At 41.1% G+C, this 26,949-nt stretch overlaps 1 protein-coding gene across 10 annotated transcripts in view; it reads left to right on the top strand.

Annotated features, from left to right (window-relative positions):
* Positions 1 to 26,949, top strand: part of TRPM3 (transient receptor potential cation channel subfamily M member 3) — a 611,492-nt gene that overhangs the window by 429,015 nt on the left and 155,528 nt on the right. For all 10 annotated transcript variants that reach the window (XM_050944114.1, XM_050944107.1, XM_050944110.1 and 7 more), the window contains exon 6: positions 7,541 to 7,712. In XM_050944114.1, the coding sequence (XP_050800071.1) occupies positions 7,541 to 7,712 (172 nt within the window). The remainder of the gene's footprint in view (positions 1 to 7,540; positions 7,713 to 26,949) is intronic.

Below are 26,949 nucleotides of genomic sequence, written 5' to 3'. Positions count from 1 at the left end.
CCTGTTGTGGCCCATCTCATAAGGGCGGTCTACCAATTCCCGCAGAGGGAGCAAAAGGTTTCTGTGCACGGTTTTGGTCTGCCCTGGATCCTCTTCAGGTTTGATCTTGTAGACCGGCAGGTCTCCTAGCTTTTCCATCACCAAGTAAGGTATTGCCTTCCATCTGTCAGCTATCTTGTGTTTGCCAGCAGTACCTAATTTTCACAGCAGGACTCTGTCCCCTGGCTGGAGCTCTTGCAGACGCACCCTAGCATCATATCGATGTTTGTCGTGGTCTGTGTTCTTCCGAGCTGCAGATGTAGCTAAGTGATAAGCATCCCACAGCTTTTCTCGTAGTCGGGATACATATTGCTGATGGGTTTCATAGCTATCGCCATCCTCTGATATACCAAAGCACAGATCTATGGGTAATCTTGGTTCTCGCCCAAACATCAAGAGATGGGGTGACTCCTGTAGCATCGTTCTTTGTGGCGTTGTAGGCGTACACCAGAAATGCAACTATTATTTTTATTTGGGCTGCTTCACTGATGGATTGTTACCTATGACCTCACTTCCCATGCTTTCTTGAGAACTAGTTGGGAATCCTGCCTGCCTGTGCAAGGTGAGGGAAAAGGTACCTTGCAGCAGCACCTCGATCTGCCAACACATTCATGCATCTCAGCGTTATATGCAGAGCCATTGGGTCAAATTCTAATCTCAGCTATGTGCGTGCAACTTCAGTGGGAGTTGTGTAGGATCTCTGAGGAAGAAAATGGTACATTATAGTTTGTAATCCACAATTAGACATTTCTGTCTTCACTTGTACTTTGTGGACTATTTTCTTACTTCAAGAAGAATCATATGTTTGATTAGATTAGGAGACAGACCAAATTGCCTTTAATTTTTAATGTCTTTATTTGTTTTTATTTTTATTTATTTGTAAGATAATGCAGCTTTAACATTCAGGAAGAGTAAATATGATTTTGCAGTTTGTGTACTCGGAACCAAAGTCAGAACATAAAAAGAGAAGAAAAATCTCATCTGTTTGCAAATTACAGACCATGTGGGTTTTTTTCCTTTCTCTGCCTTTCTATCTCTATTTAGAAACCAAGAATATACACTTTTAAAGTAAGTTATTGCAGCAGTTTTCTTAAGAAGAGAAAAAGGAAATAGACATTGATCAGCATGTCATTCAGAATATATTACTTTGTAATACTGTATAGTATCCATTGCAATCAAATTATCACCTATTATCCTTTTGTTTAAGATTTTCTGGTATATTTTGTTAATATAAAAGCAAATGTCCACCAGGAATATGTTTCACCTAAGGTTGAACTTCAATCATTGGAAAATAGGTGAAAATAAGCATAGTTAAGTCACTGAGTCCTAGTTCAAGGTATTGGGTTAGATTTTCATCCCCACTATGGCTCCCCTAACCAGGATAAAGGGGCTGGAGCAATGTAAAGGGGGCTTTAAATTCCCACTTTTAGCCAAGGGGGGGAATTCCCCTAGTGCAGGACCTGAGGGAGACAAATGCAGGCTGCCTTTAGAGAACCCCCTAACAAGCCCTCGTATGAGATACGAGGGACATATTAGCACTGAGGTTACAGCAATGTAGCACTGCAGAGATTTGGGGCACTAACCCATCCTGGGCTATCTAAATTACACCAGGAGCTATTCCAGCTGCCAGAGTAGCCCAGGATCAGGCGGTCGGAAAGGTGACTTAAAGCTATATTTGCATGCCTCCAGCCTCATGCTTCACTTAGAGTTGTGCCTCTAATTGTAAACTATAGAATCTCACTCATTTGATCTTGGAATGCAACCAGATTGGTCTAGATGATATACTCCCTCCTGGTATGTGTAGATACATAATGTGCAGTGTTGTTGTAGCTATGTCGGTTCCAGAATATTAGAGAGACAAGATTGATGAGGGAATATCTTTTATTGGAGCAACTACTCTTTGAGAGGGAGACAAGCTTTCAAGCTACATATCGTTTTCCCATGTGAGTTCATTCAGGACAAAAACACCATATGACCTGTGGGTGAACACTTTCCACAAAGCGATCACTCTATATCTGACCTATCAGCCCTCATCCTCAAAGGAAACCTGCACAACACTTTCAAAAGATGAGCCTGGGAGTTTAAATTCATAACTTTGCTAGACACTAAAAGTAATGGTCTTAATAAAGACACTGAATTTATAACTTGTTATAACAATCTGTAACCCATTAGCCCCCCTTTTTGTCCTATAACTACAGTTTTAACGGGACACTTCACCTGGAATGGTTCCTTAAAATGTGTGCTAATTGCTTATGCTAAACTATTTGTTTGATCTTGTATTTAGCTTTGACACACTCAATACCTTTTCCCCACCTAAAGAGGAGCTCTGTGTCACTCAAAAATGTATGTCTCTCACCAACAGAAGTTGGTCCAATAAAAGAGATTACCTCACCCACCTTGTCTCGCTATATACGGAATAGTAATACTGTATGTATATGTAATTTCTCCGTGCCCCTGCTCTGCTGAAGGCTTCCCTGTCTCCTCTGTTGTTCATGTGACAAATCATGGAATCATTAGTGAAAGAATTAACTGAGGCTTTTACTTGTCATTCAGGTATGGCCTTATCTGCCCTGCACAGTTACCTTGAATTATAACTCAAGTGTTGCCCCTGACTTGGGTCCCGACCAGACATGCCAATCCTTAGCTTGAGTTTGATGGGCTTTTAACTCAAGTTGGCTGGTCCATAAAGGTGTATAGCCTGCAGCTCGAGGTAGCACAACTGATTTGCTGACTATATCACTGTGCAGTAATTCAATCCCTCTATGCAGTTTAAGTGTTTTTCCCAGTGTGGCCACTATCACCTAAGCTAGGCTAACTCTAGAAGAGCTGATTCAAGTGTAGACAACTCAACGTAGGCTTTGTCTTTTTGGCAGAATTATCAGAAGGTTTTATTCCATTTTCATAATACTGTCTTTTAACTTACCCAGGAAACCTGAAGGATTGGAAAGAACAAAAGAAATGGAAATCAGTAAGGATGATAAACTGAAACTTTGTGGTCTTGCTGCAAAGCCGTGCTTCCCCAAGGAATAACCACAAAGCATGGAGTTCAGTTTGGGAGCCCAGGCGGGCCGGATGCGGCCTGTGGGCCAGTGTAATGACAGAAAAACCTCCCTCTCCCAATTGCCCACCCCTTTAACAACCAGTTCTAAACCGGCTTCTAAATTTAACAACCGGTTAATGCGAACCGGTGTGAACTGACTCCAGCTCACCACTGCAGATAGTGAACAGGTTTCAGGGGAGTAGCTGTGTTAGCCTGTATCAGCAAAAACAATGAGGAGTCCTTGTGGCACCTTAGAGACTAACAAATTTATTTGGGCATAAGCTTTCGTGGGCTATAATCCACTTCATCAGATACATGGAGTGAAAAATACAGTAAGCAGGTATAAACATACAGCACATGAAAAGATGGGAGTTGCCTTACCAAGTGGGGGATCAGTGCTAACGAGGCCAGTTCAATCTGGGTGGATGTGGCCTATTCTCAACAGTTGACAAGAAGAGGTGAATATCAACAGAGGGAAAACTACTTTTTGTACTGACCCAGCCACTCCCAGTCTTCATTCAGGCCTAATTTGATGGTGTCAAAGTTGGCAAATTAATTCCAGTTCTGCAGTTTCTTGTTGGAGTCTGTTTTTGAAGTTTTTTTGTTGAAAAATGGCCACTTTTAAGTCTGTTATTAAGTGTCCAGAGAGATTGAAGTGCTCTCCTATTGGTTTTTTAATGTTACAATTCTTGATGTCTGATTTGTGTCCATTTATTCTTGTGTAGAGACTGGTTCAGGGCTGCCCAGAGGATTCAGGGGGCCTGGGGCAGGGCCAGGTCTTCGGCGGCAATTCAGCAGTGGGTCCCTCTCAGAGGGAAGGACCCGTCACTGAATTGCCGCCGAAAAATGAAGTGGTAACGGTAGAGCAGCCTGTGAGAGTGAGGAATTATCATCCAGGATAGGTTGTAGATCCTTGATGATGCACTGGAGAGGTTTTAGTTGAGGGCTGTAGGTTATGGCTAGTGGCATTCTGTTACTTTCTTTGTTGGGCCTGTCCTGTAGTAAGTGGCTTCTGGGTACTCTTCTGGCTCTGTCAATCTTTCTTCACTTCAGCAGATGGGTATTGTAGTTTTCAGAACACTTGATAGAGATCTTGTAGGTGTTTGTCTCTGTCTGAGGGATTGGAGCAAATGTGGTTGTATTGTAGAGCTTGACTGTAGACAGTGAATCGTGTGATGTGGTCTGGATGAAAGCTGGAGGCATGTAGGTAAGTATAGTGGTCAGTAGGTTTCTGGCATAAGGTGGTTGTTTGTGAACATTGTTTATTTGCACTGAAGTGTGCAGGAAGTGGATCTCTTGTGTGGACTTGTCCAGGCTGAGGTTGATGGTGGGGTGGAAATTGTTAAAATCCTGGTGGAATTCCTCAAGAGCCTCCTTCCCATGGGTCCAGATGATGATTTCATCAATGTAGCGCAAGTAGAGTAGGGGCGCTAGAGGACAAGAGCTGAGGAAGCGTTGTTCTAAGTCAGCCATAAAAATGTTGGCATACTGTGGGGCCATGTGGGTACCTGTAGCAGTGCCGCTGACTTGAAGGTATAAATTGCCCCCAAATCTGAAATAGTTGTGGGTGAGGACAAAGTCACAAAGCTCAGCCACCAGGTCTGCCGTGACATTATCAGGGATACTGCTCCTGATGGCTTGCAGTCCATCTTTGTGTGGAATGTTGATGTAGAGAGCTTCTACATCCATAGTGGCCAGGAAGGTGTTTTCTGGAAGATCACCAATGGACTGTAGTTTCTGCAGGAAGTCAGTGATGTCTCAAAGATAACTGCGAGTGCTGTAGCGTTGGGTCTGATCAGAGAGTCTACATAGCCAGATAGTGAACTAACTGCTCATGCTTTGTGTAATCTCATGGTAAGAGATCTCCTTATTTACTCATTTCTTATTCTGATTAATGTTATGGTTCTTGTATATCCAAATCTTTTGTTTTAACCGCAGACATGAAACCAGAACTTTTCCTTCTCATCTGCATCCAAGCAGCACTGCTGAATCTGCACAATGCTATAACTATACCATCTTTTGAACTGCAACTCATTATCCCTCTCTGTCAGAACATTACTATCTGAAGATGCTTAAGAGTTTCAGAAATCATTGCATCTTATTTTGAGGTGCAAACTACAGGTCTGAGCAGCAAAATTTCATTTGTCAGCAGGCTGAATTTTTCTCCTCTTTATAATCATGCAGTAGGTAGGCAAACTTCTTTCCCCTCTTCTCAGAATTACTTTCTTTGCTCTAACTTTCTGGTATATAGTCCATGAGATACTGCCGCAAGACAGCAGATAATAGTAACCAAACTCTGTAAGGTTTCTTTGGTCTGAGGCAAAGGATGCCTGGTCACTTTACTAATATAAGAAAACCTAGCTGATGAGTCTATTTCAACAAAACATTAATATTTATTAATATTTACTTCTCTGTGGAATAAATGCTTTGTGACTGAGGGGATAAAAAAAGAAAAAATATAAAAGAAACTACAGCCAAAATCAATCTCCTATTCCAGTATAGGGAGGAATGGCACAATATTGGCAAGCCATTCTCCTGGTCTTTTCTCTCTCCCTGGCAAATTCCTAACTGAATACAGCTCTATGTGATACTTTATAACAATTACAGAGGTCTGGAGGCTTTCCTTTGTCTTCAAAGGACCAACAAAAGTACTGTAAGCATTGACATTTTAGGAACATAAAAAGAGCCCTCTGCCCAGGGAATTTCAATCAAATATTAGTATTTATAAACCTTTACTTTTCAATCATAAATCTTTTTCAATAACAAGGGAAAGGGGGACTTCAGATTCTTCTAAAAGCTTGCCTACATAGAGAAGCCAGGAGCGGCGCCAGGGTTTTTGGCACCCTGGGCGCAGGGCCGGCTCGCCGGTCCCACGGCTTCGGTGGACCTGCCGCAGGCGTGCCTGCGGATGCTCCACCGGAGCCACGGGACCAGCGGACCGTCTGCAGGGATGCCTGCGGGAGGTCCACCGGAGCAGTCTGCCACCCTTTCAAATCCTGGTGCCCTAGGCGACCACCTAGGTCGCCTAAATGGAAGCGCCGGCCCTGGGAGAAGCTATTGCAAAATAAACTAGGGTGTGAATTTAAAGCACAGTAGCTATTCCACACTAGGTCCCCACGTGGACAGTTTTTTTACACTGAGTGCCTTTTGTGGATTCGTTTAATCCACTTCCAACATGGAAATTTAACTGCAAAAAGGCACTCTGTGTGTGGAATAAGCATGCCCACTTCAGGAGTAACTGTTGCCTGGCTGTTTCCCCAGGTTGACAAGCCCTTAGTTAATAGCAGACTTTTGGTGCCCATAGGTGTCCTAGAGGCAGCACAGAGAACATACTGAAGACAAGCCCTCATCTCAAGAGCTCACCAGCTATTGTTATCCACCATGTCTTATACTATTATTTGATTGTCCCGCCTACTGTGATGCATCATGTCACATTAATACAGCTATAAGTTATGCCGGACATCATTATCTTTTAAAATGATAAATAATCTGCCATCAAAGTTGTATGTTATCCATTAAATTGAATTTTTTCCAAATATTTTCCTTTTTCTATACAGCTGAGTAATTATACACATATTTAAAGTACAGCACTACTGGAACAACTAGGTTACTTGTGGTATAATTTGCAAGCTTGTATATATTAACTGTTATCTTTGTTGATTGACCTGGGATGACATCGCTTACATGGCTATAATGTGTGTATTCTTCTGAGGGTGAAATTCACCAATGTACAGAGTGCCTGCACAAGGCCTTTCCCCTATTTTGAGGTCTTAAGTGGGATTTATCATTTAAGTAATGTAAAGGTCTTGCCCTGGCCCTCTACATAAGTGTGAATTTCACCTTGATTTAAGGGGAAAACAAAATGGAATGAGAAGTTTGAGCAAAGATAGGGTAAGCAATAGAAAGTAGACTAGACTTTTACAGAGAACAGTTTTCATTCTGCTGGTGAATGCTATGAAGAAAGAGTGAGGCACAGAAATACCAGAGAATGAAAACTCCTTTCTGTTGGGTAGATGGGAGGAAAGATAAACTCACAGAAGGCAATGGCTGTTGAAGCATAGAGTGATGAAAATAATGTAAGTAAGGGGTATACAGTTGTGCAAGTAAAATACAAAATGTAGTGATTGCTCTAAAATTCTTTAAAGTGACTGAAAGGTAACTCTAATCAGTCCCATTGAAAGAGAATATCCTAGAGTTCTTTTTAACAGTGCAGCCTTAGTAAGTCAATATTTACCAAAAAATACCACACCATAGCAAGTGCCACAGTTATTTCCTATGTGATGTAAACATGGAAACAGCAATATTTCAAATACTTTAAAGTAGTAACTATTGGCAAACAATCACTTTTTAATGGTGATCTCTTTACAACTCCGCATAAATATTTTGTACCTCATGATTTACTTTAATCAGAGGGTGGTTGCTGTCTTGTCGTATTGAGCATTTTCTGTCTCTATAATGCAGGTGGTCCGACCATACCAGACAATGTCCAATCCTATGAGTAAACTAACAGTACTCAATAGTATGCACTCCCATTTTATTCTGGCTGACAATGGGACTACTGGCAAATATGGAGCAGAAGTGAAACTTCGTAGACAGCTGGAAAAGCACATCTCACTTCAGAAGATAAACACGAGTGAGTAACATATTTCTCTATTATTGTATAAATGACAATTATAGGAAGAACACTGGGAATCTAAGTAGACAATTGTTCATCTACAAAGGGCATGGGAGTTTTTATTAACATAGTAAACATGAGTTACTGTATGTAAAGTAAACAAAAATAACATTTTAGGTGCACAAATGTACAAGTAGAGCTCAAATAACATAGGTTAAATTAGTTTCTGGTAGTTTGACCATAGTGGCCAAAGCTATTAGGGTTCATTCCACAGCAAAGTTATGTTGAGTCCAAAATTTTTCTGTCATGGTACATCTATTTCTATATCTTTTAGAAAATTAAAACTCAGAAAATGTAGGCAGATGTTCCATTTAGCAAGCAAGGAAGAAAACCAGTTGAATAGCAATTGAATCCACAGCCTCTTTGCTGAGAACTTTCAACAAAGGTGCATTTTAGAGCCAACTGTGGTGGTAGCTTTTATGATATGGATACCTGAAACTGGAATGAGACCACAAAATTCATTTAACCAAGCAGCCATTACATGGTAATAGAGTGTGTTGGAAATTTTTTGAGGCATCATATTTTCATCAAAAAATGGCCCATTTGTCAAAACTGGAACTGTTTGAAAAACAGAATTGGGTTCAACAAATTTCTCAATTCAAAAAAATGCCAAGAAAAAATTCAAAATTGTCAAAATGTTTTATTTTGGAATTTTCTAAACAAAAAATTATGAAATTTAAACTAATTAGATTGAAAAAGGGGATTCTGTTTTAAAATAAGTGTTTTGATTGACCTCCCAAAAAAATTAGAAATATTTTTCATTTCATTAATATTTTTGCAATTTTGACATTTCATCTCAGTTCAAGATGAGAAGATTTTGAACTCTCATAAATATTCATGGGGCAGGATAACCATTTCCCACCTAGCTCTAAACAGTAGTGACTTTCATATATTATCAAATGAGGCTGAATTCAAACAAGCCACTTTGAGGTGAAGGCCTGTATATCAAGAAGGACCTTTCATGTTAAAGTTGAAATTCTTGTATATTTATATGGACATTACAAACTAGATAAATGTTATTTAGCAGTTCAATATAGCAACTTCTGAAGAGTGAGGTATGCCTCAGAGCTTCCAACTTCACTGCAAGATCCAACTGTTTTCATGCCAAAAAAGCCAAAATGGGAAGTATTTTCTAGATTATTGCTGTTTCCAGGCTTACTATTTTCACCCATCAGTGAGCTTCTCTTTTCTTCTCAGGTGGCGGTATGTATGTATCTTCAGCAAACAGGCACAATATGATCTAAACATAAGTTAACCAACAGCAAAGCATATGTACAAATAATGTAATCTGACTATATCAAGCTGTGGCATAAATAATTACTTTTGAGGAGATTCAATCTATATAGTACAACAATCACATGTTAGGGAAACTTCATGTAAAAATAACTTTATTGGAATTGTTGATTCCTTTTCACTTAGATATTTACTTTAGCTCATTTTAGGCAAAAGAATAAATTTACTGAAAGGCATTATTAATATTAATGAGTTAACTTTAAAAGCTTCAACTGTTCAAGTCAGATACTTACCTGACTGTTACCAGAATCTCCTAAACTATGGAGGACCTCTCTCCTTGACTCTCCCTGCTGGAGCCACCCCATCCAAAACTATATAACCCTTCCTCCCTCCTCTTCCGTTCTTGTCCGCACATTGGCTGATCTTCCATTGTGGCCCCAACTCATCTCTCTCTGACTCTTGCCTCTCAGTTGATCTTCCATTCTACCTCTACTACTTCATATACACGCCTTCATATACCTCTGTCTTCATATACACACACCTTTAAAGATAAAATATAAAGATGACTTGGCCCTGGAACATCTACTTGAACTTTCAGCTCTGACTCATAATGCAATTCGAAGCACACCAAACTCTGCTGCCAGCCAGATTATGCAAGGTTTCAAAGTGGAAGCATCAAATAAAAACAGTTTGGCCTTGCAACATATCTTCAGTAGTAGAGGGATCCAAAAGCCAGAGGTAGTGTTGGTAAGGCGACAAGAAATTTGGAAGAACTGGTGAAGGCTGCTGAGTGGGAGTTCATGGGTCATGGTGCAATGAAGTCTGGAAAGTGGGTGGCTTTACAAGAGGAGATGTAGGACTTGCAAATAACCTTTAGCCAAATAAAACAAAACATAGTGTGCTTGAGTTTGTTTCAAAAGGAATTCTGAGGTTTGCCAAGCTTAATTATTAAGGTTACCATATGGATGAGATAAGATTAAGAACACCTGCACAATTGGGTCAAACAGATGGCTGCTCTCTGATGCCTTTCCCTTATACTTCTAGCAGAAAAAGCAGCATAGTGGACACCCTTACCGCTTGCCCCAGGATGCATAGTAGCACTGCTCTGAAGGGACTTAAATCCGAACGAGAGTGTGCACAATTGTGCATGTATGCCCATATTTACAGTTTTAAATAATCAGCAGCCTGAAGTGGAAAATGCCCCTTGACAGTGTCAGGCTCCAGTCCTCAGAGACAGAAAAGTCGGGAAAAGGCACGTTTTTGACCTGATCACAAATCAAAAGAGCAAAGGGCTAGGCAACAGCACAGATCAGGATCTAATGAACAGTTGGCAACTCATCTCAGCCACAGATAGCAGGATTGTCGTTTTATTCAAAACATGTTATAAAAATTCTCGACCTTTCCCATCTCATACAAGATCTACATTTTGAAGGTGTTTTAATCATCTTTTCCTTGATTCTAGGTCCTTTTTCAATGTATTGAACAGTAGTTTAGAGGCTCAGTAATGTAGACCACATCTAAAGAAAGGCTTTTAGTTCGCACGACCTCCTAAAGTAGCTGAAAACTAGATCATACACAAATATCTTAGGCAAGTCAAAGGGGAGTAGAGATGAGTCTTATTATTAAAATGTAAGAGGAGGCCTCCAAGTGTGCCAGATAATTCTGAAAATATAAACTAGTTCTCTCATTAAAGTGACATTATTCTTGATCACTCATCAGTGGCTAATATGCCTGTACTGAATGTAAAGCACTGTGCTTAGTTTAGGCTCTGCATAAATGTATGAAGCACAATTAGGGAAATATCCTCAAGGAATATTTTCTTTGGAAATCAGTAATTAGTATTGTTTCTGAGATTTAGAAAGCCTTGTCCACCACCACCACTTTCCCCTCACCCCACTTCATACCTCCCTCATTGCCTGAATTTCAGTATTTGGCACCATTAATGGTTCAGAAATTAGAACAATGTTTTCAGACACAGGGAAAGTTATCCAAAGTTGGTGTCTGTTTTGTCTGTAACTTGTGGCCCAGCACTCAGGGTCAGATACTGTCTATATCAAAGTGAATTGTTCATGGAGTCAGAGATCAATACATGGGCCTGAAAATGTGCTTAGAGCAAATCTTGCCTGTTCCCCTACCCCCACCCCATGAGTGGAAAAAATACTTTAAACATAGCCAAGTTACCTGGTTCTGCACTGAGCAGACCTACCCTGAGGACAATTGTCACTGAAGTCTATGAAAGTGGAGGTTGTTGATCACCACTCCATACCTGAGAGGTGTGGAGCTCTTTCAGGAGGGAGACAAAAAGGCTAGAACTGTGCCTTTCTTGTTTAGAGGGGAAGTTGGAGGGATCAGTTGGACAGAGGGTAGGGAGGGGAGCTGTCTTCGTTCCCCTTGTCCATTCATCCACCAGTTACTGGGAATAGGTTATTTTCATTCCTGATGGGCTCCATCTTCTCACAGAGACAGATCCATTTTTGAAGCTGCCATCCAGGAACACTCTCTTTCTTGGGACATGCTGAGGTATTGCATCTTCTCAGCTGCCAGTCAGTTGGAGAAGACCCACCCCATTTCCATCTCTGTGCAGAGTTGGGAAGATATGGTGTATGTTCATGGTTTCCTTGACCACACCCTTGATTGTATATAGGTTGGTGATCACGCCACTCCTTAGTCAGAGGGAAAGGGTTAAGACAGAGTTTGACCACTTCATGGCTGCCCCTGTGCAGAATTCTCTCCTCAGGTTATGAGCAGGTGTCTCTGAGCTGCCTGCTAAACTTATAACCTATTCATACAGCATTACAAAGACAATTTGTTACAAAATAGAAGAGATAATTTATACTCAATTTGAATGCAGAAGAAACAGTATTTTTCCATTATATTTTAAGAACGTTTTATAAATGGATTGTAAAATTATATTAATAGCTTCCATGAGAAATGTTTAGAGAGCAAAGTTTCCCTACTCAATGGGTAAAAGGCTTCATGGACCTATAACTAGAGTTCAGTTCTCTTCAAGCTGTGATACTACGAGTGGACTATTTCTACAATAGAGCTGGCACTTAGGTTCCTTAACAGCCAGAACTAACACAGGCAAGTCAGACAATTTCTAATTCAATGTTGTTATCCCTCTACTGCTGCTACTACTACTACTATTTTACTGATTTCTGGTTCAGTGCTTCTAAAATGCACTTAATGCTGAAATATCTCCCATTACAGTATATACATCACAGATGTTATCTGACTAGATCAAAATACTGCAAGTTTTGATTCTGAACATTTGGATAACCTATGGCGTGGGAGTTGTTGCCAAGATATAATATGGTACTGCTGCAGTTACGTTATGGCAAGTTACATAGAAATGCTTGAGTTCCGCTCCTTTGGAACTCAAGTCAGTGGCTCAGGTGCCAAAATAAAGATTTAGGTGCTTAAAATATGCTGAGAAACATGGCTAACTCCACTATTCAACAGGTTGGAATTACACAGGCACTGGTACCTGAAATATATATTACTACGGCATGGAAGCTATCTTGATTACTACTCTTCTGAAATTCTCATGCATGCCTCCATCTCCTCTTGGCTACTGTACTTCCATTTTTAAAATCCATCTAAATCTAAATTTTCAACACTTCATTTTGTTCATATGGAGGATCACATCAGCCCCATCTTCCAAAATCTTAATAATTTCTTAATCATTTCAGAATCCATTACAAATCTTCCCTCTAGTCTTCAATATCTTTTGTGGACTTTCTTTCCTTGTCTCTCCCTCACTTCATCTCTCTCTCCAGCCCATCCCTCTCCGAATACCAGACCCGCTGTTCTTTCACTTTTTCCTGTAGACAATATAGCCTTCTAGTAAACAGACTTGCACCTTCAGAAATTGTCTCGTTGTGTTGTGACATAGGTTCCGTTCCTGGTTCAGTCACAGACTTCATGTGTGGGCATTAGCAAGTCACCTAACCCTTCCATTCTTTAATTTCCCTATGTGTAAAATTTAAATAATACTAATCCAGCGGAGTGTTTTGAGGCTTAATATGGTAATGTTTACAAAATACTTTGAGGTATTTGGATAGAAGACATAGAAGTGCCAGACATTAACTTCTTCTTATACATCAAGATCCACCTCTTCCCTGGTATATGATCCAACTTCTTTGCTTAGGACAATCAAATCTCACTAACTAAGCCCATTCTGCTTTTCCCATGCTTAGTTATTCTCCCCAACACCTGGACATTTTACCTCTCCTCATCTTTGTCTTTCCACTTGTGTAGAAGCTACTGTACCTCTGTGATATGTTGTTATCTGCTGTATATAGTTGGCTTGTTTATATGTATTTGGCTGCAGAATGTTGTTTGACATTTTAATGGTGCTATACAGAATATTTTGTGTTGCCTGAGAGAACATGGATCATGTCTGAAGGGTAGAGAGAAGTAAGTTTCAAAGGTGCCAGTTTAAAAAACAAATCAGTTGAAACAGATGGGTTAATTTTCTTTCTCCCCAAATATGATTTTGTTAACAGGCATCAGATTAGAGATTGGTAAAAATTATATGATCGTGCAGAAATAAGAGCACAGCCAGGCCTTTGTTCCTGTGCTGGGAAAATATTAAGGGACAACATGGAAGGAGAGTTCAGTCCATTATCTGACTCAAATGATGTACCGACTGAACAGACAGTGGAGTGCAGTGAAGCATCTAATTACTTAAAACAGCCTATTGCAAATCATCCAATTATAACATTCCCGGACATTAATGAAGCATTTCTATTAAATACTGATGTGTCAGGTATGACTGATGGTGCATTACTACTTCAAGTTTCACAGTGGCTTTGGAAATCTAGCTGCATTTATCAGTCATGCCTGAAAATTACTAAGTAGTGGTGTAGACCTAAAAAAAAGAGTTATCCTTTACAGAGCATTAAAAATTTCAGGCACTAAATTATTCATGTTTTGCTATCTTCACAAATAATACGTTTTCTTTTGGTTTGAGATAACTACAAGTGTAACACAATGCAACTGGTAGGTGTTGTCCATAGGCTGTTTAAGCTTTGTTGGGGAAAAAATCATCCTAATTGGTTGACACTCTGTAGTGTACACATGTTGTTACAGAAAGTTCTCTGGGTAATTAAAAGAACACTTCAGTAGTACTCCATATTTTAAATAAATGTTATCCAATGTTTACAAAGTCTCATGTCAGATATTCCTAGCTCTATTTTCCACTTGATATCTTGGTGCCTATTTCTTTGCATATTTATTATTCATAATCACTATTGTTGTGATCTTATTGGTTACTTAAGTCATGAGGTATTGCTATTGCTCCCTAGATTGGTTGGCTCTCAAACCCATCACCTCAAACATGTATACAGTATTTTTCCTGTCCTTGAATGTTCTTGTGGGAAGGAAGGGGGAAAATTCACTCATACAAGGGCCTAATCCTCAGATAGTGTAAATATGGGGCAGAACGCCAGAAAATCTGTCCTACAGATGTTTATGGGAAATGAATAAAAGGTGTTGTGACTACAGTAGGAGCAAATTCTCAGTTTTTATTTGAATGGATGTGTATAAATATTTTGTCACCAGCTCTAGTTAGTATTCTTATTAACTGATATCCTCACCTGGGTTTCAGAACCTGGAAACATAACACAGAAAATGTATGTTTAATTTTAGAATATCCTCACATACACAAGTGTTCCAACCAGCATACAATTATTGTCCTTGCTTTAAACATGCTCATATATATTTGCTTCTGGCAAGAAACTCAATATGGCAAGTATGGTGACAAGCCCATATACTATACTAGGGGTTGGCAATCTTTCAGAAGTGGTGTGCCGAGTCTTCATTTATTCACTCTAATTTAAGGTTTTGCATGCCGATAATACATTTTAACATTTTTAGAAGGTCTCTTTCTAGAAGTCTATAATATATAACTAAACTATTGTTGTATGTAAAGTAAATAAGATTTTAAAATGTTTAAGAAGCTTCATTTAAAATTAAATTAAAATGCAGAGCCCCCCAGACCGGTGGCCAGGACCAGGGCAGTGTGAGTGCCACTGAAAATCAGCCGTGCCATAGGTTGCCTGCCCCTGTACTATACCATTCTTACCAGCAATATTTCCTTTTACAGTTAATGTTGTTCTTAAAATCTAAAAGGAACCCTTAGAAGCAGAAAAGGCATATAGATATATGGAGCCTGTCTTCATTTTGAATCAGTACCTATGAGAACTGAATAGTCACTTCAGCCTGTCTTTTGTTTCCTGAGAGTGTAGTGTCTTATTTGGACACACGAGAAAACTCCACATGAGCAGAGCATACGTGGCAGCTACAGCCATGGTTAGTGTTTATTAAACATCAATCATTCAGGCATTTTGAGATGCAGTTTGCTATCCTATTCCACAGGCTGTGCTCAACAAAAGGGAAGTGAGCATTTTCAATACCAAGTAATTGGGTTTTTATAATTGGAAAAGGCAAGTAAATATAACAAATACTCCAGCGCTGCATGAAAGCACCAACTCTGCCAATTTTGTGCTCTATTCTATCACCAAATGTTTGGACTTAATTCCCTGGGAACATTTTTTATTTAGTTTTCTATTCAGTATGCTTTATAAGAGGAATAATTGACCCTCATGGTCACGATAAGTGCAGAAAAGGGGACTCATGAGACATTTGCAAACCTGATTTGTGGCCCTACAGACTCTTCATTAGCTTTGGAAAGAAATCTTTGCTTTCATTTACTTCATTTGCCTGTTCAGTATAAAGTGTAACTTTGGACTGGGGGGCTTCACCTTCACAAGAGATGAAGAAGAAGAAGAAGAAGAAGAAAAGGATATGTAGATATAGATATAAAGCCTGGGCCCTAATCTGGTCATAACAGATAAGAAAAACAAACAAACAAAGCCAGACATGCAGTTTTCTTTTATTAAAGTTCTTTGCTCTCAGTAAGAGTAGCTATTATGTTTCTCTTCAGGAAAAGCTGATGGAGCATTTTATATCTGCTGGGAAAATAGATTTTTTAAAAAACCCAAAAGCTGACCTCAAAATTTTAATTTTTTTTTCTCCAGAAGTCTCTGAAATACAATAAAAATAAGGAACCAAAGAAGCCAGCTAATACACTGGATGATGTATTTGAAACAGTTGCATTAAGCTAGTGGAAATAAAATCAAAGTATGCTATATTCTGTGTGGGTTTTCCTAATATCAATCAGAATGTTTTAGTTAATTCATTTATGTGGCAACTTTCACAAACCTAAATGTGCTTTGTGGAATTGGACAAAATGCTTCCCTCTTCAATACCAGAATAAAGCAGTAGAATGGAAGAAGTCTAATTGGGTATGGTAGGTCCTTTAGCCATTTTCCCAGGGCAGGCAGGCCACCAGAAGGGACTTAGGGGAACATGCTCTGCAGTGCACGTAATTGTTGCGCCAATTTCAGTATATGTGCAAAGGAGGCTGGGTCACGCTCCTGAGCCAGCAGACCAGATCTTCTAAAGGAAGTAGGGCCCCAGCCCCCAGCAAATACATTCAATGCTTTCCCAGCTTGGTGGTCAATGTAAAAGGTAGGCCAGGTTCCTATCCAAGTGTTGCACTGTGGAGGGGGAAGTTTTTTGTACCCTCCCTTTTATGCAGGGACTGGAGTTTGCCCTATATAGAGAGTGAAATAATTTCACCACCACCAAAATTCAGCAGCCATTTTGTAAAGTAGTAGCTATTGTATTATATCATGGCTACAAATAACATTACACAACACTTTAGGGACAGAGGAAGAGGATGAATAATATCTCAACCAATTAAAGCCACCATGGGATTTTAAACAATAAAAATGTAATTATCCATATTAGAATTTAATCAGTATCTCAGTGTCAACACCTCTATTCTCATGGACTTGTTAATGATCACAAGTGATCAGGATCTCAGCTTTACTTCTCATTAGTAAAACCAAAACTCCAGGCCAGCATCCCCAAGCACCCTTTTGAACTATTTGTTAAACACTGACTCCTAGGGCGTGTCTGCACTGCAGCTAGGAGCATGCCTCCCAGCTTGATCAGACAGACGTGCTAGGTCTGCTTGAGCTAGAATGCTAAAAAGAGCTGTGTGGACATTGTGGCACAGGTGGTGACATAGGCTAGCCACTTGAGTATAAGGCCTGGTCTACACTACGCGTTTAAACCGATTTTAGCAGCGTTAAACCGATTTAACGCTGTACCCGTCCACACTACGAGGCCCTTTATATCGATATAAAGGGCTCTTTAAATCAGTTTCTGTACTCCTCCCCGACGAGAGGAGTAGCGCTAAAATCAGTATTACCATATCGTATTAGGGTTAGTGTGGCCGCAAATTGACGGTATTGGCCTCCAGGCGGTATCCCACAGTGCACCACTGTGACCACTCTGGACAGCAATCTCAGCTTGGATGCAGTGGCCAGGTAAACAGGAAAAGCCCCGCGAAATTTTGATTTTCATTTCCTGTTTGCCCAGCGTGGAGCTCTGATCAGCACGGGTGGCAATGCAGTCCCAAATCCAAAAAGAGCTCCAGCATGGACCGTACAGGAGATACTGGATCTGACCACTGTATGGGGAGACAAATCTTTTCTATCACAGCTCCGTTACAGAAAACGAAATGCCTAAGCATTTGAAAAAAAAATCTGCAGGCTACACAGTGCTGCGTGACAAGGTAACGGGAAGCCAGAGACTCAAATGGACTCTCATGGAGGGAGGGAAGAGGTACTGAGGACTCCACCTATCCCACAGTCCGCAGCAGTCTCGGAAAAGTATTTGCATTCTTGGCTGAGCTCCCAATGCCTGTATGTTCAAACACATTTTCCGGCGTGGTTCAGGGAATAACTCATCAATTTACTCCCCCCCCCCCCACTAGAAAGAAAAGGGAAAGAAATCATTTCTTGACTTCATTCAATGTCACCCTATGTCTACTGAATGCTGCTGGTAGACACGATGCTGCAGCAGTGAAGAGCAGTATCCGCTCCTCTCCCCTCCGTGGTGGCAGACGGTGTAGTAGGACTGGTAACCGTCCTTCTTATGAACCCGTGAGTGCTCCTGGCTGGCTTCAGGTGAGGCTGGCCGGGGGCGCCTCAGTGAAAATAGGAATGACTCCCAGTAGATGGTACAGAATGGCTGGTAACCGTCTTCATCATAGCAACTGGGGGCTGAGCTTCAATCAGCCCCCTCCCTTTCGTGTGAAAAGAAAAGATTCTGTACTGCCTGGACTATCATAGCAGTGGGATGCTGGGCTCCTCTCCCCCACACTGCTTAATGTCCTGCCTGGACTATCATAGCACTGGGAGGCTGCCTCCCCCTCATTTTATGTCACTAAAAACTCAGTGTTTCTTATTCCTGCATTCTTTATTACTTCATGACACAAATGGGGGGGACACTACCATGGTAGCCCAGGAAGGTTGGGGGAGGAGGGAAGCAACAGGTGGGGTTGTTGCAGGGGCACCCCCCGTGAATGGCATGTAGCTCATCATTTCTGCGGGATCTGACACAGAGCAGCTGTGCTCTCTGATACACTGCTATGATAGTACATTTGCCCCATATTCTAGGCAGGACTGACTCTATTTTTAGAAACCATAAAGTAGGGATTGACTCGGAGAGTCATTCCCAGTTTTGCTTTTGTGCCCCCGGCCGATCTCAGCCAGGGGCACCCATGATAGCAGCAGACAGCACAGAAGGACAGATAACCGTCATCTCATTGCCAAATTACACTGGCAGCAGACGGTACAGAATGACTGGTAACCATCTCTGCTATCATGCAAAAGCAAATGAATGCTGCTGTGTAGCGCTGGAGTATCGCCTCTGTCCGCGGCACCACTCATACGGTGACTGTAAAAAAAAAAAAAAAAAAAAAAAAAAGCTGAACAGGCTCCATGGTTGCCGTGCTATGGTGTCTGCCAGGGCAATCCAGGGAAAAAGGGCACGAAATGATTGTCTGCCATTGCTTTCCCGGAGAAAGGAATGACTGACGACATTTACCCAGAACCACCCGCGACAATGATATTTGCCCCATCAGCCACTGGGCTCTCAACCCAGAATTCTGAGGGGCGGGGGAGACTGCGGGAACTATGGGATAGCTATAGAATAGCTACCCACAGTGCAACACTCCGGAAATCGACGCTAGCCTCGGACCATGGACGCACACCGGCGAATTAATGTGCTTAGTGTGGCCACGTGCACTCGACTTTATACAATCTGTTTTATAAAACCGGTTTATGTAAAATCGGAATAATCCCGTAGTGTAGACGTACCCTAAGTCTGCCCAGACCTCTGAGTCCAAACTCCAGTGACTAGCCACAGTATCTGCACTGCTGTTTTTATCTTACTAGCTTGAGCAGAGCTAGCGCATCTGTCTGCCTGGGCTGGGAGGCACGTTTCCAACTGCAGTGCAGAAATACACACAGAAAAAGCACCATCTACTGAATCACCAATTCCATATCCTGCAGCACTTTGATTTTTTTTCCCTGGGAAACATGTCTTTCCCATGTCTTACTCTGCATAGGGTAAGCTTGTGATACCCTTACTCACATTTGGTAGTGCCTTATCCTAAGAATAGTCCCACTGGCTTCCCTGGAACTTCCCATGCAATAAGAAACTGCTAATTGTGAGTGAGGTTAGCAGAGTCTGACCACGAACTTGTAATTACTAACTAAATCCATAATAAGGAGGCTACTGTGGCAATTGACAGAACACTGCAACATCGGCCTGTAGTTACATCAGAACACTGCAACCAAAGAGCTTTCTAAAAAAATTTTAAAATTGTTTATAAATAATAATCCTTAAACTTTTTTTATTTTTTCTTGTGTTGCTTCTTGCTGTGAATATTGTAAAGTCCTAAGAAACAGCCCCAGAAAGCCAACCAATTATACATCAAGGTTTACATGTTTCAGGATGCGGGGGGGAGAAATTGGGGGTTTTGATCTGTTTTTACTCTCTCTCAGGTGTTTTCTTCTCTTTATTTACATTTGTGGCATAGTAGTGGTAAGAAGCCTCCTTTTCTTTTTTTTTAAAACAATTCAGTGCCCTTTTCAGAATAAATTATGATGCTAAACAGTAGACAAAATATCCCTGCAGGAACTGAATGAATGCTTTGTGAGGGAGTGCACCCGTTCCATTAGTGCTCACATCTTAAATCACAGCACATTGTTCCAATTTACCTTTTGGTCTTAGTGCTCACATAGGGCTTTTCATCCAGGATATCAAAGTACACTGAAGAGGGTGCTAGGCATGATTGCCCCCATTTTTACAGAGGGTGAAAATGAAACAAAGAGAGATTAAATGACTTGTCCAAGTTCACTTGACAAGTCATTGTGAGAATGAATGGAACCCAGATCTCTTGAGTTTCAGTCTTGTGGTATAGCCACTGCACCATGCTCTCTCCTTTTAAAACTTCGCTGGTTTCAGATATTGTTGCTTCTGCAACACAGGCATAAGAATCTCTTCAAACTAGAGAGGGCAACTTGTACAATCCAAATCTGAACTTTTCCTGAGACTAGGGTTGTTTCAATCCAAGCTTTTATTTTGTCACCTTATAAGATAGGGGTCAGACACAACATTCAGCTCCAATTCACAGTTTGAAGGTGTTCAGCTCCAAAGTTTTGATCTGTACCTTTACTTCATACAATCAATGAGCTAAGTAACCAGGACTGTGTTAGAGTGTTAAGCAAGGGCATCAGTCGTTCTTGTTTAATAATTCATTCTGTATGTAGTAGGGTAGTTTATTCCTCATAAGGCAGAGTGAAGGAACTAAACAGCAAGGTTGGGGTGGTTCTGGTTGTGTGGAGAAGGGAATTCCAACAATGTAACATGTCTACAGTATCTATTCATGTGACCCGTGGACTTCCCTTTGTCATCCTATGCCTGAGAATATATGAAGGGGGCTGGGAAGGCAAAGGGACGTTCAACTGTCATCACTGGCATCTTTTTTTGATCATTACACCATCATCAAATGCATTGGAATGCTCATTTACGTCTGATTTTCCTTTCATATTCTGTGCAGCACTTGATGCATTTCCATATGTGTGTAGCTAGTTAGAGGTACGCACAGATTTATTTTTAACAAGGGGAGGGACCCACTGTAAATTAGAGCTGTCTGAGATGTTCCTAACAAAACTAAGAACCATCTGAAATTGCCTGATTTCAGGTTTCATTACAACCTGGAAGCTTGGGCCATGGTCATCAGAAAATTCACCATGGTTTGTGAATCCGGCAGTGGGAGCTGATGACATATGAAAGGGGGTAGAGAAAATGGATTTGGGAAAGGTGTGTTCAGTCTGTGTACAATGCCAAGTAAAGATCATAGTGTATGTCAGTCAAAAAAGGGCTGGCATTGTCTACCATGAGTACCCAGAGAAACCTTCATTTGAGCAGAGATCACCTGATTTATAGTTTTGCCAGAATACTGTACAAAATGTGTAGTTGTGCATGATTTGGATATGAAACTAGGAAGAACTAAGTGATTTCAACTCTATTACTTTGAAATTTCAGGTTTGCTCAAACTCAAAGGACATAGCAGGTAATGAGAGACCAGCCAATTGGAAGATTGATTTGATTTATTAAATTAGCAAGTTATTAAAATTGTTCAGAAAAGGATACAAGGGGCTCAGAATTCTGGTTCTTTTTGAATTATTTTTTACCTATATAGGCTCTGATGTGCACCTGTCACTGTAGTATCTGAGCACTCCCAAAAGGAATAATCATCATAATCTCTCTCTATCAAACCTTTCCAGTAGATAGGATGAGTAAGTAACTTAGTGGGCTACATTCTGTGAGGGTGTTCTGTGTAAGAAGAACTGTTGAGGGAAAACTAACTTGAAGAGATGAGTTTGAATTTTGCTCTGGAGTGGGAGTGAACATTCTTATCTTAATGAAAGGTATGGTGTTTGTCAAGCTCCTGTCAAAGTTCTGTCTCCTGAGCTCACAAATCTTCCCCAGTTGGTCAATAATTTAATTGTTCTGATGGAAGGTGATGGTAGCAGAAGGAGAGGCAATCTCTCAAGCTACTAGAGCCTATCCCATGGAGGACTTGACTATTGAGGCAGACCTTGAAATTGGGCTCCATATTCATTGGACAGCCTGTGCAGAAAGCTGGAGCGCTCACAGTGATCTTTGTTGCTAAGCAGATTGACTGCTATGTTTTATGTGTTTTTCAGGATGTGAGACTTCATTCCTAGACACAATGAGCTGTAGTATTCAAGCCTGGAAGTCATGGATAGGTGATCATTGTGGCAGATCTGTGTCTCATAGGAGGGGATACAATCTCCCTACTAGTCATAAATGAAAGTGGACTTCCTTTGTTGCCACAGGTATTTGGACTTCCAGTAGCCGTGAAGTGTCCTAAAGGAACTTAAGGTTACAGACCAACTTCACAATCTGAAGGCAAATGCCCTCAGTATAGAAGATGTTATGGAGGAACGTGTTCAACAACTTGGTCCCTCCTTCCTACCAGCATTACCGCTGATTTTCCTGGGTTCAGCTCTAGGCAATTGCTCTGCATCTAGGTAATAATCTGAACTGAGCATTGGGAAAGCTTGAGAAATGTTGTTTAATGTTGACATAAAGATGTGTGTTATCTGTATACTACTGGCACGACAACCCATATGGTCTAAAGTAGCTTCATATAGACACTGTGTAGTACAGTATCAGGCAGAAGATTGAGACTTGAGGGTTTCTGGAGGGCTCCAAAGATGGAAAAATGGTTCCCTATAATAACCTTTTAGATTTAAGGAAGGACCTGAGCCATTTCAGGGTTTTCTCCTTTGCTGCTCCAGCCTCTTTGAGGTGGTACAGGAATATCTTGTGGTAAGTGGATCAAACAGCACTTGGGCCCAGCAGGATGAGTGTGGATGCATTTGCTTTTTCTGTGGTCTGGTTTCTGTCTTTTAGACCCCTTTAAATCTGTTGCTCTATTTAAGGGTACTGTGAGAATATCTTTTTTGGCATATTCTCTCTAGAGAAAGAGGGAAAGGAGTTCATAACATGTTGCTGCAGGGCAAAGGAGTTCAGAAAGTGAAAATTCCTGTCTCAGGCTTTTTGATTTTAAGTCAGGTGTGGACTTTTGTTTCATATGATATAAATGCTGCCCCAAGGCACACAACGTATTTACCTGTTTATTGTTTCTGTTAAAGTACCTCTCACTGTGGTATATGAGAACTGCACAAAATTAAAGAGCACATATGCCCAGAGCAAAAGAAGTGGTTTCAGAAGTCACAAAACACATTTATGCAGTTTGTGTCAGCGTTTGCTATTGAAGCATGCCGCTGAATGTTATACTAGTGTAACCGTGACAGACTCCGGTTGTCAGCAGGTGAGATCGAACCTCTCTCTCTCCCCCACCCCATGGTCTCAGTGCCACTAGATGGAACAGAACACCACACCCAGGAGGTGTGGGGGTTACATTAGCTCCAGTGCTTTTATAGTGGTTGCATCCAGGGCCGGCTCTAGCCATTTCGCCGCCCCAAGCATGGCAGCACGCTGCGGGGAGTACTCTGCCGCTCGCCGGTCCTGCGGCTCCGGTGGATCTCCTGCAGGCGTGCCTGCGGATGCTCCACCGGAGCCACAGGACCAGCGGACCCTCCGCTGGCACGCCTGCGGGAGGTCCACCAGAGCCCCTGCCACCCTCTGGGCAACCGGCAGAGCGCCCCCTGCGGCATGCCGCCCCAAGCACGCGCTTGGCGTGCTGGGGCCTGGAGCCGGCCCTGGTTGCATCCCCACTAATAAAGTAATTCAGACCTAGTGGTTGGCTTACACAAAGAAAACATTACTATATCTGCTAACTGGAGCTGTACAAATATCTGCTGTTACAATTCACAGGGATTATCTAGAACATTATTATTTCAGTTTTAGTTACCATGGGTCCCATAGCCCTGAAGTTGTACATTGAGTTTCAGGCTAGAAAAATCCCAAAATCGTAGTGTGAACCAGATATGTCTGAGCTCAGACCAGGTTTGATCAAAAGCTAGTCCATAATTGTCAAAAGCTTTGAAAAGTGGGTGAACTTTTTGATTAACCTTGATTGATCTTTCCTAATGACAGTTAAGGGGGATTCTCCATTAGTGCAAATGGGAAGGGGCCAGTAAAGTAAAAGATCCTGAATTCTAACCTCCTGTGTGGGATAAAAGCTTTATAACTGACAAACATAATGGCTATATGAATGCAGAAATAGACTTGTTGTTCTGACACACACAAAATCACAGCAAAGATAAAGATCCAGATATGTTTTTAAAAGAGAAGTCGTTCTGGCATTTGCACGCACAAATTGCAACTGCCATGCACATTTTTATTATATTATATTTTTATTTATTTCATTTTTAAAGAAAATATGTACCTGCCTTATAATCTGGGTACTTTTAAATATATTACAAACTTACAAAAAATTTACCCTAAACAACCAACCTAAAAACCTAATACTTATTCTCCAGAGCCCACCAAATCAAATGTGGATCTCCAAAGATGCAGTTGTAGTAACTGCATGAACTCGTTTGTCTATTTATGGATTGGGAGATTAAAATAAATTTCTCCTCCTAAATGTCACCTAATCTAGCATCAAATTGTTTACTATGTTATATTGCTGTATTTTTTGACGTTTCCCCTTCTGAGCCTCAGTAAACATTTGTAACAGTGGTTTATTGGTGACTCATGTAGTTATGTAAAACCATCACTTTCAGAGGGTATCAGAGGGGTAGCCGTGTTAGTCTGGATCTGTAAAAGCAGCAAAGAGTCCTGTGGCACCTTATAGACTAACAGAAGTTTTGGAGCATGAGCTTTCGTGGGTGAATACCCACTTCGTCAGATGCATGTCTGGGGTAGTACTCTGTTTTATGAAGAAAACATAGTTTAATATGTTAAAAGCAAACTCAGTTCTACTTGTTCTCCCACTCTGCGTGTTGCCTTGGGACTATGCAAACCTGTGGTCAACTGCAGACTAAGCTGCAGACAACATTGCAATTAGCTTGCTCTACAGAGCAACATAGGTACTTGCTGCATACCTGAGAATTTGGGTATGTTAAGAAGGCAGGAAGCAGCAGCACTGAACTTGGTCTGAAGTGACTCTGATGGCACAGGAGAGTACATTCTCCCTGAGCTATGGGTATCAAAGTTCTGGAACAAAGGCAACTTCTGCATAGATTGAGAGAGACAATTAAGTGAAGTCAGCAACCTAGCTAACGGGAGTTTTGCGAGGGAGTTTACAGGATTAGAGTGAGAGGGGCTACATATACTTTACATTCCTTAAACTTCTTTAATGTTAAGCCAAAAAACATCCCCTGATAAAAACAAAGCCAACAAAGGAATGAGCTGCAGGAATAAAAAGAGAATGCAGGCAGAAGTCCTGCAACAGAGTGGGGGCTACTCAGTTTATTGCACCCAGTGCAGCACGTATGATTACCTGCCTTATGGGCAAGTAGCATATGTCTGCATTCAGTGCAAGGAGCTCCTGGTCCTCAGAGGCTGTGGATGGGCTTTGGAGACCAGGGTGGCTGATCTGGAGAAGCTAAGGGAGACAAAGAGGTACATAGATGAGACTTTTGGGGCACAGTAGAACAGTCCCACCCGCGGTCTGACAGCCTCTGCTGTTGAGGAGGAGGAAAGTTTCAAGGAAGGAGAACATCCAACTGGTACAGAGGGAAACAATCTCATAGTTGGGACCCTCATTCCAGATGATGATGTGGTATCCTCTCACACTGAGGATACCTCGCTGGGGGAGGGAACTCCAGTTATTAGGAAGATACAGGTATTAGTGGTGGGCAATTCGATCACTAGAAACATAGATATCTGGGTATGCAATGACTGGGAGAACCTCATGGTGACTTGCCTTCCTGGTGCGATGGTTGCGGATCTCTTGAGATGTCTAGATAGACTTGTGTGTAGTGCTGGGGAGGAACCAGTGGTCATGGTACCTGTACGTACCTTTAATGTTGCATATTGAAAGCAAAGAAAGACTCTTCAAAAATTCCTAAAGCAAGTGGCTTAGATATTTAGTGCCAGATGTACAGGCCTCAACTCCACTTGTGCCTGCTCTTTAAAAAGTCTAACACCTGGAAGCATATTAGTGGTGGCATTTCTACTTGCAAAAAATCATTAGGGCCAATGGATTTTGCGGGTAGAAAGGCTACTACTTACTTACATGGTCCCAAGTGTTAGACTGTTAAAGGGTTAATTAAAGTGTTAGTGTGCATACAACTGTTTGTACCTGTACAGTGCAGAAAAAAGTATGTGTGTGCACCATTTTGTGCATACACAAGAAGAGACTGGGTAGAGAGGCCTAACTGAAAAGGTGCCCCTTAATATCCTTTAAAGTACGTGTGTAGAGTGAGTTTTCTTAAAATCAAAGATTGGTTTAACTGAAATATTCGCCTATTACATAAAGTTTTATACATTGAGGTTCTCTGTTTAATGAACTCATTTGTTCCAGAATTTCCTACCTTCCTGTGCTACTTTTACAGAGAATATTTAAGGTTGCTCCATCTAATAGTGAAATGTTCCTTTATTAAAGGAAGAACTTACCAGGATTTTTCAATAATATTAAGGAAAATTATTTTGGGACTTTGAGAACAGCCATACTGGATCAGACCAAAGGTCCATCTAGCCCAGTATCCTGTCTTCCAACAGTGACCAATGCCAGGTGCCCCAGAGTGAATGAACAGAACAGGTAAACATCAAGTGATCCACCCTTTGTCACCCATTCCCAGCGTCTGACAAACAGAGGTGAGGGACACCGTCCCTGCCCGTCCTGGCTAATAGCCATTGATGGACCTATCATCCATGAATTTATCTAGATTTTTTTTAATCCTGTTATAGTCTTGGCCTTCACAGCATCCTCTGGCAAGGAGTTCCACAGGTTGACTGCATTGTATGAAAAAATATTTCCTTTTGTTTGTTTTAAACCTGCTGCCTATTAATTTAATTTGGTGACCCCTAGTTCTTGTTTTATGAGAAGGAGTAAATAACACTTCCTTATTTAGTTTCGCCACACCAG

Source organism: Gopherus flavomarginatus, chromosome 3, assembly GCF_025201925.1.
Source record: "Gopherus flavomarginatus isolate rGopFla2 chromosome 3, rGopFla2.mat.asm, whole genome shotgun sequence".
Lineage (NCBI taxonomy): Eukaryota > Metazoa > Chordata > Testudines > Testudinidae > Gopherus > Gopherus flavomarginatus.
This window is presented reverse-complemented; position numbering and strand designations above follow the sequence as displayed.